The sequence below is a fragment of the Crassostrea angulata genome, chromosome 3 (genome assembly GCF_025612915.1).
Source record: "Crassostrea angulata isolate pt1a10 chromosome 3, ASM2561291v2, whole genome shotgun sequence".
In the NCBI taxonomy this organism is placed as follows: domain Eukaryota; kingdom Metazoa; phylum Mollusca; class Bivalvia; order Ostreida; family Ostreidae; genus Magallana; species Magallana angulata.
In genome coordinates, this window is record NC_069113.1 from 3,564,270 (window position 1) to 3,582,988 (window position 18,719).

At 35.7% G+C, this 18,719-nt stretch overlaps 1 protein-coding gene across 1 annotated transcript; it reads right to left on the reverse strand.

Moving 5' to 3' along the window:
- Positions 1-533: 533 nt before the first annotated feature.
- LOC128178837 (nuclear pore complex protein Nup133-like) lies at positions 534-18,656 on the reverse strand. Its single transcript, XM_052846208.1, has 34 exons — positions 18,456-18,656; positions 16,827-16,948; positions 16,571-16,674; positions 16,069-16,293; positions 15,705-15,770; positions 15,454-15,564; positions 15,128-15,241; positions 14,838-14,897; positions 14,678-14,739; positions 14,385-14,452; positions 14,093-14,172; positions 13,821-13,923; positions 13,251-13,307; positions 12,928-13,009; positions 12,339-12,381; positions 12,140-12,244; positions 11,268-11,409; positions 10,873-10,982; positions 10,481-10,587; positions 10,125-10,227; positions 9,894-10,013; positions 7,273-7,416; positions 6,545-6,758; positions 6,285-6,418; positions 5,655-5,694; positions 5,441-5,565; positions 5,260-5,319; positions 4,135-4,210; positions 2,647-2,708; positions 2,238-2,294; positions 1,970-2,050; positions 1,429-1,496; positions 1,145-1,230; positions 534-1,042 (listed from the first exon to the last, which is right to left on the reverse strand). Exons 1-34 carry the CDS (start codon positions 18,590-18,592, stop codon positions 909-911), a joined length of 3,402 nt encoding a protein of 1,133 aa, XP_052702168.1. The 5' UTR covers positions 18,593-18,656; the 3' UTR covers positions 534-908.
- Between the last annotated feature and the right edge of the window lie 63 nt (positions 18,657-18,719).

The following is an 18,719-nucleotide window of genomic DNA, read 5'->3' on the forward strand; positions in this document are numbered from 1 at the left end:
TTAAATTAAATCTAATATACCGGTACTTACAGAACTGAAAGAAAACCTTGGTTCTGATGAAGAGATGACTGATACTACATACAGGGTTATTTTCGCCCTTTTACACTTGCAAGCGATTTCGCACTGTCTTGAATTCGCCCAGATGCAGTTGTGTTAACAGAAGTATTTAAGCAACATAGAATTGGCGCAGTCTTAAATTTGCCCTCTGACAACGAGGGCAAAAGGGGCGAAAATAAAATGGGGGCAAATATTTTCTTGTAAACAGTATTCCCATGTAAAAATTTCCCCTCCAGTTGCCGGCCAAAGGAGACATGGAGACGAACTGCTATTGAAGACCTGAAAAGCAGAGGCCTGACCATGGAGACGGCACCTCAAGCTGCAGACCGAGCCAGGGGAAATCCCTTGTAGCCACCTCAAGCACCTGAGGGTGTAGAGAGGAATGAGTGAGTGAATTACGTCTAAACAAGAATACACTTTTCTCCTTTGATGAAAACATATCAAACTTGTGTTAGCTTTCAATTCACTACTTAAGATTTGATCATATAACATTTTATTTCACAACATTTTATACAAAAAACAGGTATGATTTTTGTGTGGGTCATACTCCTTACATACTCGGAGACAACACTGATGATGTAGATGGCAATAAACTCTTTGATGAGATGGAGACAAGAGGTTCTCTTTCTTACGACAGACTCAGATCTGGAATACAATTAATTATCATCCAGCATTTCTTCTGATACATAATTCATAGCTACTGTCACTAACAACCAATCATGGCCTCTGTAACTGTCATTGAATCATAACTTCTATCACTGTCAACCAATCATAGCTACTGTCACTAACAACCAATCACAGCTTCTGTTACTCCAATCAAAACTTTCACTTTCAACCTTTCCTTGCACATTTCACAGCACCTGTCCTATGTGTTCATAACCAGCTTGGATCAAATACTGAAAACTGGCAGAATCTTTCAAGTCACCAAGTTCTTCACAATTCAATATGCTCTTTAGTCCTGGCATAAATGTCTTTACATCAACTCCTGAAAAAGAATCATTTTTAATTTATAATATATAATACAGAAATCAATCTCAATTCTTGCTACAAATTGTAACCACTCTCTATACACTGGGGGTGTCCTTACCTTCTTTGTAAGCTAGGTCCACTGTTTTGAAGAATACTGTGTTCATGATAGCTTCCATGACATCTACTGAATCATCCTGCTGCCAGCTAAAATAGATAACAGATAAAAAAGATGTTAGACTGTGCTGTGTACTGACCAAAAGCATTGTGTACTCTATCAATACAGCGTTTGTCAATTACAAATCAAGTATCAATAATAATCAAATTTTATTGGACTGTATGGATTGTTGTAACCCCTTCCCTCCATTACAAGTAGTATTTATTATTACCTGTTGACTAACCTACCTGTCTCTGAGTATGGACTGGGCCCAGATGTGCATCCTAAGACTCTCATAGTCCACTGTCTGGTCAGTCTTAAGAAAAGATATTGAAATATCTATCAACCATGTGAATCCATGCAACAATAAGAAAAGACAGAGACCAAGGGGACCAGGGGATATTGAAACATCTATCAACCAGGTGAAAATGTGTAACAGTAAGAAAAGAAAGAGATCAGTCACCAAGATATGACACAATGTAATCTGCTAAACCTTACGATTTTTGGATAAATTTATCCAATTTTCTATATCCTAAAAATTTAGAATAGTAAGATGGATTACAATTTTGGCGTTACGGTCCAGTCATAACTTTCATAATTACAGGTCTCCCTACCTGTTACAAATATGCACACAGTAATATTATTTTTTAACATGACATGAAGTTGAAATGTCTGCATCATTTCGAATAGTTCCATAATTTTGATTTTTCAATTAATGATGGACTAAAGATGATGATAGATGACAATGGAAAATTCTTGTGGCTTATAAACCAAGTCAGCTTTTATTACCTTGTCTATATACTGAAGGAGATCCAAAGCTTTCTTGAAATCATATTCTGTTGCATCTATGTTTGTTCCAGAGATGTACAACTGAAATTTTTCAATAAACAATAATTCAGAATCTTTATAAAGTAAAATAATCATAAAAATGAACAGTGACCAGTTTTTTTAATGTTAAAGTGCTTCTCCAAATTTGCATTACAAACAAATGTAGCTGAGGAAGGGGAGAGTTTTAAATGAAATCTACTAATGACAAAAAGAAGATATAGAGTCATACCTCAATCAACTGGACAGGGGAGAGAACTGCCATGTTGTCAGGTTCCATCTTCAGGTTCTACAAAATCAAGCTTGGTTATTTGGAAACCTTAAAATTTCTACAAACATTAATACTGTACAAAAGTGGTGTATATTAGAATATATAGCTTAACTTTATGACTGTGTTAGTATATTTTAACTGTATATGACATTAACACTAGCCATCTGCAACTTGTCAAGCCTTTCTGGCAGAGCTTGGAAAAACACCTCAAATGTATTACATAGATAGATCCTAAAATATACCACAGAAGTGACATACAAGGCTGTCTAGTGTCTAGCCAATACTTAAATTGATGAGAAGTGACTCCATTTTGTGTAAAATTATAACATCCAGTAACGTTAATACATTTGAGCTGTAACACTAGCCTCACCTCTATGACAAGGGCAGGTAACTGCTGCTGGTGGGCGATTAATTCCTGCTCTTCATTGATGTCTGTAAGATACAGAGAAAGGAAGTCAATTCAATAAAGCTAGATATTATAATTCAAACAAGGTGTAAAGATGACAGAAACACTCATCGAAGCAGAGGTGTTCATTATGTTGTAAAAACACAGTACAGATTAAAATCCAAATAAAAAAATATTCATTTTGAAATAAAATTTAATATTCCCAGCATCAGCTTCTCATCTCTTTACAGTAACAGATTGGTTAAATCAAAATTGCCCATATTAAAATAATCCTGAATTTAATACTCTAAATACCAATACCAAGATGTTTTTTTTAATGTTTATACAAGTTCTTCAAGACACTTATTTACATAATTGCTCAGTATTTATGGTCTGTCCAAGTTATTGTTTCCATCACTTTTTGATTGAAATAAACATACTTGTCAACAAAGTACAATTTAAATCAATAAAAGGGAAAAAACCCCAGATTTTTGCTATTGCTAAATCATCTGTATTCACCCGCAGAATTTCAATGGAACATAAACAACCATCGTACAGAGATTCAACAAAGGAAATGTTTACATCTTTTCTCCATTCTGAAGTACCGGTACTCGAGACACCTCGTACAAATTTTTTATGTTATCATCTGGGGTCCTTTAATGTCTTTTGCAAAGCAAAATCCCTGTAGACTTTCTATTTTTTGGTTGTGTATTGAAACCTGAAGCTGTAGAGGGGGCGTTTCAAAAAAGATAATCTGGACTTTTTAAAATGATTATCAATATATAAAACAAAAAGTGGTGGAACCAGAACCTTGGTACATAGTGAAGTAACAAAATTCATAAATCTTTTCCTCTCCCTACTTCATGTTACATGTACATGTCAGTCATGTAACCAAATTTGGTAAGGATTTGCTTGGTAGTTAGTAACAGCAGAAACTGTTAAAGTTCCTCACTACACCTTGAAATACTCTCTCAAATCGGCAGAAAATTACTTGATTATGATAGATAGCATGATGGATAAGAAGTATATATGTCAAATAGGCGAAAAAATGAGCAATTTTAGATAAAAAATAATATTTTCAAAAATTTCATTCAGTAAACATGAACAAAATCCCCAGGCGGATTCGAACTCATGACCTGCAATTCACAAGCCTTATACTTTAACCACTGAGCTATTACAATATACATCTGAATCGATTGATACAAACAGTTTAACAAAACATTTAAATCGCCATCTTGTGACGTAGTGTCTTAAAAAGTATAAGTCTCGGTGTAGTGAAGTACCTTAAAGACCAACGCAACAATATATTCACTTATATAGGAATGTATTTTTACTGGGTTTTATGGGTTCATAGAAAAGATACCAGTAAAGTGTAGGTGTGTTTACATAACATCAGCAATGTTTTCCCAGACATTCTATGGAGAAATAGATAATAATCCTGTCTGATAATACCCTACCACACAGTTTTCTTACCCAATATATTGCTGTCAATATCTCCATTATCAGGATCAGCTGCCAGCCCTGCCAATTTACTCAGACTTAACAGTGTCTACAAAACAAAATATTCACGTCATTTCCCACTCTTTAAACTTTGAAGAAAAAATGTGTGGGTGCCTGTCATTGTACAAATATGGAAAAGTAAGACATTTTAATGAAAAACAGAAGCTGCATAAACTATTACATACGCCCAACAGTTATTACAAAGTCTACAATCTATAATCAAGCTGTAAATTTCTGAGTAATGTGTCAGCTAACCCAACCGTCATCATTCAATCATATTAATTAACCAAAAATTACTACAGGTATGGGCATATTTTCATTCACGAGTTTCATTCTTTGATAAAAAGGTGTTGCTCATCATAACAATGTACTGATTTTGTCTGCTGAATGTCCAGGAGTCAGAAATATGGTCTAATTTCTGCCCCCTATTTTAATTTTTTTTTCTAAATCATCATATACAGATATTTTTAAAAACATAAAACTAAATATAAAGTTACATAAATCTTAATTTCTTACAATAATGTTTTTGAACTCTGTTTTTTTGGGTCATAAAACACTTTAACTGACACATACTGTAGTCCTTTAGTCAAGTTTCAGAGATGCTGAAAATGTCAATTTTTTCAAACGACACATGTCCAGAAATACACATATATACGCGTAGGTAAAGGTCAGCTGAGTAAGGCAGGTGACTTAAAAATACAGGTAAAATACAGGTAGACAGAACACTGTTAGTATAGTTCTTGTTCTGTACGTAATTATTTATTCTGTTCAAATCAGGAACATGTCATCAAGATAATGTCCTCTTTATTTTTCAAAACTAAAAATGTATACATGTACATATACACCTACATAATCATATCTACTTTAACATGATATGTACATACCTATACTTTCTTTAACATATGACATGCACATATGCCTACTTCCACATTTGGTTATATCTTTTGCAATTAAAAAAGTTATCTTATAGAAATAATTTCTGTGTATTCAATAATTTGCAATGTAAAAGTGATCACAAGAAAAGTAAAAATTAGATCATCGCTAAAACTTAAGTATATGATGCATGTATTGTTATAAACAAATAATGAGTACATGTACCTTCTTTTTGGATAGAGAGCCTTGCTCCATTCTGGCCAGCTCCAACAGAGTCAGATGCGCCTGGAAACAAACACAATGTGATCACATCTACATATAGAGAATTTACTGCTGTAATTTAATCTAATTCTCTATACACCTGTCTATCGTTATACACCTGTATATACAGGTAGATGTGTGTTACCTTAGAGAAGTTGTCTGTCTGTATGTTGTGGAGCCAACTCAGGGTTTTGATATCTTCTTTCTGTAGAAACTTCCCTAGCTCCCTCTGTTGACTTATTGGTAGAGCAAGCAGCTTTCCTCTTTTTCCTGTGTGTCAAAATGAAACAAGTTATGCTTTACAGGATAACTGGAAACTGGTGAAAAAGATAAAATCAAAATATAGTTCATTTACTTACCTTCCTTCATATACCAGGTGTAGAGATAGTTGGCAAAACCCTGGAAAACAACCACAGATATTCTGTAACTCACACTGTCATATATATACATGTTTACATCTCTACATAATGCTCAACACTAGCAAAAGATCTTTTTAAAAACAAAATTGTCTCTATATTCTACAAACAACACTCCTCCTAAATCTAAATTCATGTCTGCTGATGCAATGTTGAAGGCAGTGTCTGCAGTTTGTGATATCTGGGCTGCTCTCTTTCTTATGGCTTTTGTGAAATTTAATTCTAATCGTAACTAGCTGACTCTAGTAATGTTTCCCAGTGAAATAATATGTATTATATTCCCTCAGACAACATACAGAACAATATCAATGTGATACTGTAAACATATTATATTTGGTGTGTACAATGTTTAACAGAAATCGGTTTTTAAACAATTTAGCGTGGATTTGAAATTAGTGTATTTCTGGATGCACTTATTCTCATACATATATGAATGACATTAAGGGATGTGCTTGATTTAGTGGCAGCCGCTTTCAGCCAAAAAAGAATATACAGCCTAATGTTTTATGTTTATAAAACATAACTCCAAAAATTTTACCAACAATCCCAAAACCCAAAACCAGCCAGACTTACTTTGTCCGAGAACTGTCTCAGGTATTTCTCTATCCTGTCTGTGTTGTCCGACACCTCACACAGCTGGATCAGAATCTCAAAGTCGTAGTACTTCTCCGCCAGAGATGCAGCCAATTCATACTGTTTTCCCTCCACTAAAACAAAAGGAGTTGAAGTTTTATACAGAGGATCCGATCCTAAGAGCTTCAATTAGTAATGACATTCAAGAAAAAATAAAATATCTGCATGATAATGACAGCCTTGCAGGTTCTAGAACTCACTGAGGGGCATGATGAGTTGCTGCCTGTCCTGTTCGTAGCGCCGCTGTAGTTCGTTGTAGTGCTGCTGTCGGTTGGCCTTGACCTTCAGCGACTCCAACTGACCTACATAGCCATCCAGAATGATGTCAGCGATGGAGGCGAGCTGTCTGTAGATCTTTTCTAGGCCCTCTGTGTCGCGGACTTCGGGAAGGACCATCTCCATAGTCGTATTGAACTAAAACAGGTCATGACCTTCTATATATATAGTTCCGTATCTTATCTCAATAGCGTATTACAGAACCTTTAATGTAGTATTGTTCAGTGTCTTAACAAACTACAACTGGACATAACCCTATATGTAACATCTCCACACCCTCCCTGTCAAGGATCTCGGGAAACAAAACAGAAAAACAGATTTTTTTTAAGGTTTTACATGCTAATGAAAAAATAAACAAATATCAACTTTTTTCTTCGGGCTGGTTGAATTTTAACAGGGCTGACAACTTACACCTGGCGTCAGCACTGGGTGTCTAGTTAATTTTTTGATGAGTTTAAAACACTGCCAAGATAAAATATTCCGGGTTTTCCCCCTTGAAAGTTATGTAAAATATGTGTTTCCCTTTTTATATTGTTTCTTGTGTGAATCAGCAGATTTCAGAGCATGAGGATCAAATTATCACATTTAATAAGATAAATAAGATGATAATTACATGTACTTTTAAAAATGTCGAACATATTGCAAAGCTTACCTGCTTCAGTAGGAGTGTTCTGACCCCTCGGTCGCCTCCTGTTGAGGTCCAGGGAATGTACTCTGGGTTTTCTTCCTCCGGTGCCTCACAATCATACATGGCAGACTTGGTCTGATGATACTGTAAAGCTTTGTGTAGCATTTCCTGTTTTAATCAAATTACAGTTATTAATTGTTCAATACATTTAATATACAGGTGACACTCGATGGCTCGAACTTCGATCTCTCAAAGTTCTTGATCTCTCGAGGTGAAATCACAGTCCCAATTTTTTCTCTACATAACTAAACAAATTTACTCTTGATCTCTCAAACTCAGATCTCTCGGAGTTCTTCATCTCTTGAAGTAAATCTTGGGTCCCATTATACAGATTTCATTGTTTTTCACTCTTGATAACTCGAAGTGGTTGCCATGTACAAAGGCGGCCAATCAAGTGTATAATTATAGCTCCGCGTGGACCATACCTGGAAGGTCGAGTGAACGCCTGGGGGCTAGCGTGGTAGTGTTAATTGGTTGATTACGTAAGGGACCTTACTCCTTGCTTCCTTCAAAGGGTAGTTAGGTAATTTGTAACTGATCTATTTGTTTCAACAACTTGTGAAAAATACAGTATATTAAACCTCTCATTACTTAAAGTATTATGTGATAAAGAAATCGTAATATACTTTGAAGTTTTTTAATGTGAAAAATCCCCCACTTAATAACAACACAACTAAGTTCTGAATTGTTTAATTGAAGTAATGTAGCAGAAAATACGAATGGAATCATGTAAGACTATCCTTCCGCGTTATAAATACAAACTTCTGGGTACTATAATTTTAGCACTAAAATGACCGGAACAAATATTTCCAGATTTTTTCAACTTTCGATCTCTTGAACTCTTGATCTCTCGAAGTTTAATCATAGTCCCCTGAAGTTCGAGTTATCGAGATTCACTTGTACATGTATGTACCGTTCATGTACTGTCAATTTGATAGATAATGTATCCATTCTCTATATATTATTAAAAATCAATTTATCGGAAACATCAACGTATCTTCTGCATATATACATTTACATACATGTTGTCAACAAAGGTAGGTAAATAGGTTTCCTAGGGGGTTTTTCCCAGTAAAGAGATTTATGGGTAGGGATTTTTCTGCTATTTTTAGGTGGTATAAGGGAAAATCAAATCTTTTTTATTCTCAATTGCATAGAATAGAGTTTTATCTTTAGAATACATGAAAAATATATGCAGAAATGTTTTTAAATTTAATTTTCTGATATAGAAGTGGTTAACTCCATAAACATCCATACTTGCCAACTGACCCGATTTCGTCGGGTCACACCCGATTTTTCAACCCTTCACCCGATTATTTTTTATGACCCGGCGGGTCATGCTTTTCACCCGATTTTTGTCGAACAACCCGAAAATCTCCCGATTTCCGGATTTGGTTCGTAAATTACGTTGCGCGGTTGACTTCCAGTTATGAATACGTAACCCGTAAACAATGCCGATGGCTATAACAGACACATTAAGTGTACTTATTATCGTGAGTTGTTTTGACTAAGCGAAGGTGTAAATCATTAATTGGATGGCTTCCAATAAGAAAAGGTCTTCATCGGGGCCAGCGGAATCAAAACCAACAAAAAGAAAACGATATTTTTGTACCTAACAACATATCTTAGAAAATGAATTCCCATAGGTAAAACAAAGTAATCGAGTACAAAACGAGGCTTTTGTTTTCTATGTAACGCACATTTGAATATTGGATTTTGTGCCCAAAATGATCTGACTAAACATTCAAAAACGCTAAGTCATGTACGTATATATAGAATGCTTTTAAATACACAAAAGTCACTTATAACTTTCATGCCATCATTTACGGAGTTCAAAAGCAAGTTTAATGTAGCAGAAATTCTTTTTGCATTTTTTTTTAGTTGAACACAACCTACCATTTTCTGTGTCAGATCACTTTACAAAATTCAAAATCAGCAACTGTTAGTTAAAATGCTTCTTTGCAATAAAGTATTACACATAAGTTTTAACACATATTTCTATTGTATATACCCATGAAACGCATGGTAAATATGTCGTGAATGTCGTTACACGCTATGACCAGATTTTTTACTTTCAAAATCTGGTCATGACCAGATTTTCACATGTTGGAGGTTGGCAAGTATGAACATCTGATTTCATATGTGCAGAATTTCATGACTTGAGTAGCAGGTAATAGAGCACTTTAAAAAGCTGAAAAATGTACCCTAAAAGACAGTAACACTTGCTCTGTGAAATGCATGTAGAACTTGAAATGGCTGATTTGTTTGCAGTTTGCTGGTTGGGGGAGCTAAAAATGCTTGGGTGTAGTGCAATGAGGCTTGATCTCCTATATTTACCCAATATTTTCAGTGTCTAATAAACTCTATTATTAATTGATAAATGTTTTATCTTTTAATATTAACAAAATTCATCATTTTATCATTGATATATATAGAAATATATGTAACAAATTTTTACATTTCTTTATAGGAGTCAGGTTTGCTTGCCCCGTATCTGATAATGTCCCAATAATGTCATACATAAAACTGTGTTTTGCACCCAAATGCATATTTGATGACACACTTCTATCTGCAGTACGACGTACCTCTACAATGGTGTTGATCGATATGATGACGGTCAGGATTTCTGTTACCGTGACATCAGCCAACAGGACTTCCTCCTGGTACTCCAACAAACATTCCATCACTTCCTGTATCCGGGACACCTGCCACAGGTAACACAGGTAACAATCACACATGGCCATGGATTCACACATTAAACATTAACAATGGTGGACATTAAGTCGACCTTCACCAGTAACAAGTGGTGGACTTACCTCCCGGTAAAACACGTCCTGTGGGGTCAGGTTGTGGGAGACATTGACGTCCTGTCTCTGCTCTAGCACCTTCTTAATGGCAGCATCTACAATCCCGCTGAACCTACGGTATTTAGTAGATTCATGCAGTCAAACAGACAGAGTGAAATCTTCTGTCATAATGACAGTGAAGGGGTGCATTTATACATATTCACAAAATCTTCTTTACTAAAGTTTTGAATCATGTGTCAATTAACTACATATGCATGTATATAATCATGAACTGTTTTTTGTTCTGATCATTGAACTTCATTCTACAAATGACAACAATGAACGTATTTTGTGCTATGAATGTAGCAATCTTGAGCGATACTCACTCCCCATGTAACTGTCGCAGGGCTATGGCTGCCTGTAGTTTCTCTGCGTGTTCACACATCACATGTCTTGTTAGCATCCTCGTGCCTCGTACCGTCACTTGCTTAAGCTAAAAATAACATTTATCAAATGGTCAGCTTTCTCTGTTCATAATTTGCAAATTTTCAAAGTTTACACTGAAAAAAGTTAAGCTCTTGTATAAGAGTAAAGCCTCACCAAATGCATGAACACATACTATAACCATTATGATTATTTCGAGCGAAAACTTGATTAATGACCTGGGATAATACCAGTCTCTAAGACCAATTATTAAGAGGTCTCTATTTTGTATAGTTCAAAAAAATAGCCGTAAGGTAATTACTAACATCGGAATTCCCTTGATACTTTAACTGACCTGCTCCCAGAGATTCATCTTCTTCAGAAAGTTGATGACATACTCATGAGCTCGGAGTTTGTCATTGAGTTGGTTGATGATGATGAGAGAGGTGGTACTACTTGTGGCATCTGACAAACAATTTTATAATCAGATTTACAGAATAAACCTATTCAAAGCATTCACAATAAATACATAGACAGATATGTTTATGTGATACTGATACTGATGTTTACAAATCAGCATCAGAAAGCATAAAACATGGATAGCCTGCAGCACTCCAAGGAAATCATATACCACAATCAGGAATTTTACCATGAACTTTACAAGAAATCACTAGAACTTCTTTTGTTTAATTCAATTTTAATCAACATTCTCCTTGATTTAAGGCAGGTAAATCTCAGTCTGAATCTCACCTTGCCTAGACTCGGCCCAGCGGGGATCAGAAGCCGGGAAATCATCCACCAGATCCTTATCAAGGGAGACAACTGTCTGATCCAAGTCTGTGGATACTTCATCCAGGGGAAATAACTCCTCAATAGTGGCTTGGGCAGCAGCCTGCAAACACACAGTAACACTTAAATGCATGAAAATAATGATGTTGAGGGAGAACCAACTTACATTATTATACTTTCATGTTAAATACTGAAATCTGATTGGTTTAGACACAGTTGATAATCCGTTCTATTACCTTCAGCGTTAGCAACACACTTAGCAACGGGTAACACAACGAATTGTTACATGCACGTAAATTATGCGCGTACGGTTCCCTGTTGAATTCCCGTCATTTCTATATAAAAGCAGTAAAAAATTCTCCAATATTAAGACATTCAGTATAATAGTTTAAATAGTGCCAGTTTGGGAAGATAATAGTTGAAATTGACACCCCTCAAACACCATTGTCAACCTCCGCTTCGCGTCGGTTGACAATCTTATGGTTTCCTCGGGGTGTCAATTTCAACTGTTACCCTCCCAAACAGGCACTATTTATATAATGTCATCCTATACTTAGATGATGTGTATTGAACATGGTAATGCCCTTCATTTGGATTACTTTTATTATTAATATCCGATTTACAATATTGTCTTGCAATGGGACATAAAATCTAAGGCAATATTGATTTATAATACTGCCACACATTAAGATTTATAATTATGACTTATGAGATCAGAATTACTATATTGTTCAACCATTGGACACTTAGTACTAGCGAAAGATGATCTGCACTAATGCTCCATATTTTGATTAATGTCCATCATTGTGGTGATGCAAAATGAGTGGACTTACAATATTGCCTCGCATTGTGGCGATGAATGCTGACTTCAGACGAGCTGTTCTGTCTTCACTCATCGACAGTTCCTGCATTTTGGCATGACTGGCTGTCAGAACTGACTACAAACAGAAATGGTGTAGGTTATTGAGAGTCTTACAGCCCAGCAGTACAATGTCACAATACCAATCATCGTGGGGAGATGGTACACCTTACCATGTCTGCCGTCGTCATATCCTGTACGGGCTCCTCCATTATACTACAACAAGACAACTTAGAGAGTTTATACAGGAAACAACAGTTCTAAACGAAATCAACCTGTAGTCCTTTAAATATTGTAGAAAATTTTTCTCAGGTTTCACAAAAACTTTGTTTGTCATCGCATATACACTGTACATGTCTTTTTACCACAAACCAATCCTATAATGTCTTTTGTATTAGTTTAAGATTATCTACAAGGGATCTGTGGTGAAAATTAGGTGCCAAGAATCTCTTTATCACTTATAAATATCAAAATAAAGTTGTGATAAGAATAACAGTCAGTTTAGTTTACTTCCGATAAAATGTCTAAACTAGTATAATTCAGAAACCAACATTACTAAACTGAATCCTGCTGGTTTTGGAAGCTACCGATTTTTGCATCTGCATTAATAACTACAACTACAGCTGTCCCAAAAAAGAACCCCACCCCCAACTACGGCACTACCAGGCCAAACATTTGGTTGATCTTTGCCAAGTTAAAAAATATAACTAAATCGTATGAAAAGAAAGCCTGGTTTAAATACTTGAGGTGAAGGATCCTGACCTGATTTCCTGGCGCTGTGGGGTGCTGATGGAGAAGAGTCCCATACTGCCAGAAAAGAACACCCCTACCCCGTCACTGGTTCCTGCGAAATACAGTTCTCACCATGTATTCTTTGTACATGTATCAAGACAACTACATGTAACTCTTGTAGAGAATTCATCAATTTAACAGTAATTCTTGAATCTAGAAAGTATTTCACACACTTGCTATCTTTCAACTAAGCCTTGAACAAAAAAATGCTCCATATTTAATACTATACCCATTCTTTTGGCATTTCAGAGTAATAAAATGAATCTAGCTATGAATCTTCAGTATGAACTTACCTGCCCCAAGGATATGACCCCCAGGCTGTTGTAAGTTGATCACTTCTGTAGATGGACCTATAAAAACGAGTCAAAGAATTGAAATTTTTACATGGCATAGACAATAGACATATGTCTTTCCAGAGTGGCATAGACCTGTAGCATTTGGTGTAGATCAGACAAAAAGGTGGTAGATGGAATACAACCCGTGGTAAATCCCTTGACTGAACCTGAATAGCAAATTTATTTCCAATGTTAACCCAATAAATCTGTTTCCCATGTAAAATCAAGAGAGTATTTTACTTTCAAGATAAACCATGTATGCATCTAATGCATTGTGATGTCATTTATACTTTGTGGCATTTCATTATTTACCTACAGCTCAAGTTGGGTGTACGGAAATTTACACCTGGCTTATTAGCCAATTAAATCACATAACAAACTACAAAAGAAAGAATATGTTGAATTTGAAGATTGTGCTTTATGTTTAGGTTATACCTGGGACAAACCTGTTGTATATGCAGACTGTATTGTTTATGTAGATTGTATTGTATTTGAAGGTTGTGTTGTATATGTAGGCTATTATTTTACCTGGGACAAATAGTACATGTTCCCTGTCGTATATGTAGGCTGTGGTTGACCTAGGATCGGCCAGTAACAGCCTGTGCTTCTGAAGGCTGTACTCAAAGTCCTCCTGCCAAACAACCCACAGAGAGCTCATCATTATTTTTGAAAACCTGATCTTATTTGAACACATATAAGTATCTTTCCCTTTGTCTTGTAAAAGATTATTTACAGAAACATGCCTGAATATTGTTTATTGTTATTCAGTAATAGATGTTGAAATAATACAGGCAATTTACCGAATACACATCCTGATGCTCCAGAATCATAAGACTTTCCAACTCATTAGGCGTTCCATTGATATCAGTATCTAGGAAAGCTGCAACAAAAGATAAACCGTTATCTAAAATTGTATTCTTTGAGGAAACATAACAACTGATATAACACACTGAACATTTGCAACTCTCTAGAACAGCTTATGTACATGGAAATGTAAACCTTAGCACAACTGTAAATCAAACGTGAATCTTTCAAAATGATATGTAATGATTTTTTACCAAAACCTACATTTTTCACACTTTAGTAATTTACCTAGTCCAAAATGTACAGTCAAATCAACATCCATATTGACTCCAGCACCAAGAAAGACAACTCCATGTCTGTAAAGAAAATTTGATGAAAATGTTATCAGCCCTAAATCTTATTGTTCATATAAGATGGAATGTGAAAATTTATTACAAATATTCCTACTTTCCCCAGAAGACCTGTTTGAGGACATCTTATTACAAAATTTCAAGCATCCCCATGATAAATTCATGTATACATGTATTACTGTAAGTAATTGCTGTGAGAGGTGTACATGAACCTTATCCCTGAGAACTTACTGTGTGGGCTGCATGTCTAACAGCCAGGTCTTTAACTGGGTCAGCTGCCGCGAGTCCTGGTTCTTTAAGAGAGAAAATTTTGACATTAATTTCACACCCAATGGAATCTGTATGGGCTCAATGATTGTAGGGTCAGTAATATAGATACACAATGACTCACCCAAACCTTCTTGGAAAGAAATTCCCTGAACATTCTCTCGACATCGATCTGATAGAAAAGCTGAAGGAAGAGACAGATTAATTTAATAAATTACACGATGCACATTTTGTGTAAAATGATGATGAGCAAACCCAATGAATCTTGGACTAAACCATAATGGAGGTTGCACAATAATAACAAATCAAAGTTACAACAATTTTTATTCTCATTCTGAAATTCCATCAAAAAGAATACATAAAAACATATTAAATTTTTTGAACTTTGAGGTGAGGTGTCTTGTTGAAACAAACCTTTTCTGTAATGGGCTGAGATATATTCCACTTCTGGAACTGCGTCCCTGACAACACAAAGAACGACCTCTCATCCTCATCTTCACACTTCCCACAGACGATGGCTTGTAATGGCTACAAACAGAGAAAACATTCCAACAAGGTCAGTATTTAGTACCGAGAACAAACTCTAAGCAAAACTCTTACAACCTAAAGCTACTTTATTTTGAGTTAGTAGCCTGATTTACTTTCTTTTTGATTTAAACCTCTGTGACAGTTAATATATTAAATTAAATCTTCAGAATTGTGTTGCGCAATAGTAAACGTTAAAAAGACAACACACTTACAGCCCCTGATGGTTGAAGAGTTGAAGCCCCAAATATAAAAGAAGACATTCTCCTCCCAATTCCCGAGAACATTCCTTGTGATCCTTTCAGGGGATGGCATGTCAGTGTATTCTGAAAACAAAAAAACAAAACACTTCTTAATGTCTTAAAACAGTGTTGACTGACTAAATGAATGAGTGTTTTTTATGAGTCAGGCGATGTAAAGGCATGGTTTCTCTGTCAATGTAGGAAATGAACAAAGGTAAACTTACCTGTCCTGACATAGGTAACAGGAGAACTAGGGAACTTGTTGTGGTGGCCAGCAGACACCCAAAAGGCTGAAAATGGAGATAATTAGTAAGACTTATTGTACACAAATGTTATCTGTTATAGTATTGCAACAAAAACACTCATGAGCTGGGAAGCAGACTAGAATTCTCAAGTTCCTGAAGAAACATTACTGCAAAAGTGGTTGTTTACATGTGGAGGAAATTTACACTAGTTACATTGCAAGCTAAAAAACTTAAAAACCCACGCTAATAAGGTACAAAAAATAAAAACTTTAGAGTGGTAAATAATGCAAATGCGTATTAAAGCCCATGCAAATTGTTTGATTACAGAAAATGCATTCAGTACCTCAAAGTTAACCACACTTGCACATTCATCTCCTCGCAGCTCAGCGCTGATTTCTGTGGATGAACCTTCATAGGCGATGTTCGGCCAGTATCTAACGATGCCCTCTGGTGACACAGCAATACAGGAAGCAGACTGATTGTCAGTGACACTCGGGATGACACAGACTCGGTCAGCATTGTGAGCCAGATCACTCGGTGGAAGCGTTAGTTCTTTACAAAAGACAGTCTGGAAAACAGTACAATGCACTTCCATACGGTATATGCCTACAACCACCTGGTGCACAATACTAGGCTGAGGGAGAAATGATTTCACTTCCCTCTTTTAATAATTAGAGCTATTTTTGGGGGAGTGATAATGTCAGGAAAACTAAAGCAATTTACAACTTGGCATATACTAAGTTAAAAGTTATAAATAGGGTGATTCCAGAGACATTGTTGACTGTCAACTAAGAAATTGTGGAAATACCGAAATAAACTTAACCAAACTGAGGTAAGACTGTTACCCGAGTACTTTGTCCTCCTTTGTACCTCCAGACAAACAGCTTCCTTCCTCCAACCAGCCACGCCCACCCAGACTGGTCAATCTTCACAGTTATCTCTGTGTGTTCTAAATTAGAAGATAGCGTATCTATTTAAATAACCATCAATAGCAATTCATATCAGAAATGATATTTAGAAAAAAAACTCATGAGGCATGGAAATATATTTTATTTTCGATTTTTATGAAAAGAAAAAATATTATTATGACTTTTAACTCACTGTCTGCTAAGGCCAGTGCCTCTGTGATAAGAACAGGGAGTGGGGTCCCAAAACCTTCGATGCGATATCCTTCTGTTTCCTCGATAAGCTGAGATGTTTGTAATGACCTGTTGGGAATGCCCCTGTATAATAAAGAATGTACCGGTACATGCTAAAAATAAAGGAAGAGTGATCAGTACTGGCAAGAAGACAAATAGAGTATGTACAAATCAGTTTAAGCCCATCATGAAAATGCTTTACCAGTATGTCATACCTTTAAACTATTTTCCTGGCGTTCTTTAATTCATAGCTTTTTCATTCATTAAAAACAATGGTATGGCATTTTCTCATTTCACTTTAAAAATGTAAGCACCAGTTACACAATCATATGTAATTTAACCAAATTCAAAGCATGAAAAGTTATGTATTTTGTTGCTTTAACCATGGCATAGTGTCACATTTATGGCATTGTAGGTGATAAAATTATATTCCATTCATCCAGTAAATTGCTTATAGGAATATATTACAACTCCAGAGTGCATATGACAAAACAATCTAAGAAATCTTGGTAAATTACATTAAAATCAATGCTAATTTTGAAAAGTGTCGGATATAGCTCAGTTGGTAGAGCAACTAGAGATTCGCACATCGAGGTCTAGATTTGAATCCCAGTATGGTTGGTCATCATGTCTCCATTCCATTTTATTTTACATTTGCTGCCACAACCAATCCCTGAAACCCCTAGATCAAATTAGGGGAAAGAATTTTCAAAACAGCTAGAATGGTTTAATAGCTGGTGCTAGAAATCTCAGTTGGTAGATATTCAGGAGGGGTATCAGGTTCGTTTTTCCTATCTACCTGTTCACTTGAGTCCGTTCGCTCTAATTGGTGTTTGCCCTAATTATCATTTGCCCTAAACCTTGTTCACTCCTTGTTGTTAATAAATCATTTTAAGTTAATTCACTTTATTTCATTTAATTTCAACTTTTTAAACAATAGAATATTTTTGTCATACATTTTATTACTTCAGAAAATGTAATTGGTCTAATTGTTTGATTTTGTTATCATTATGTAAAGGTGCTGATAAATGTGTTGTTTTCTGATCATTTAAAAAATATGAAGAGATATATTATTACACAAATATAAAAATAAACCACTACATTAATCCTGTATTAAAATAAGGTAAACGGATCTTGGGCGAATGGAATCAAGGGCGAATGGACTTACGGCGAACAGAAACTTGGGTGAACGGCATCAAAGGAAAACGCGATTTAGGGCAAACGAACATACATTCTTCAGGAGGCTTGGATTCAACTTCTGTTCTGCTTCATCATTATTTCTGTTGTTAATGTGAGGTGGTGATTAATGAACTCATAAGTCATCATCCTATATCAGTGTTTGATGAACAGATGAAGACTGAAATAATATTCCTGTGCCGCTGGCGGTCAACAAAGGCTGTTGACGAGCCCAACCAAATTATCAAATAAGGAAAGAAGAAATCAAGCTCTTACAGTTCATAGCAACAAAATGATTTAGTTTACAAGACAATCATCACTCGCATTGTATACTAAGTTGTGGAAGGAAATGGTGAAGAGAAATGAAAATAACATGGATGATACTAGAGACATAAATTTCTTTGATGAGACTCACTTTTGTGTGAGCGATGATTGCCTTCCTTTGGGAGTGAAAATATTTGATACTCGTCTGTTCTGGGCACGCGGGGTTACTCCAGATGGCGTATATGGTGACGACCTGGCCCGAGTAGACGGAGTTCTTGGACTAAACATTTTTATTTCGGTTTCGAAAATTACGGCGCGGCGCGAGATGGTCCAATATTGTTAAGGCGTACAAAAAAGCATTCCGACTTTAGATGAACCTTGGATGATTGAGATTTTCTTTTGTTGAAAATTGTAA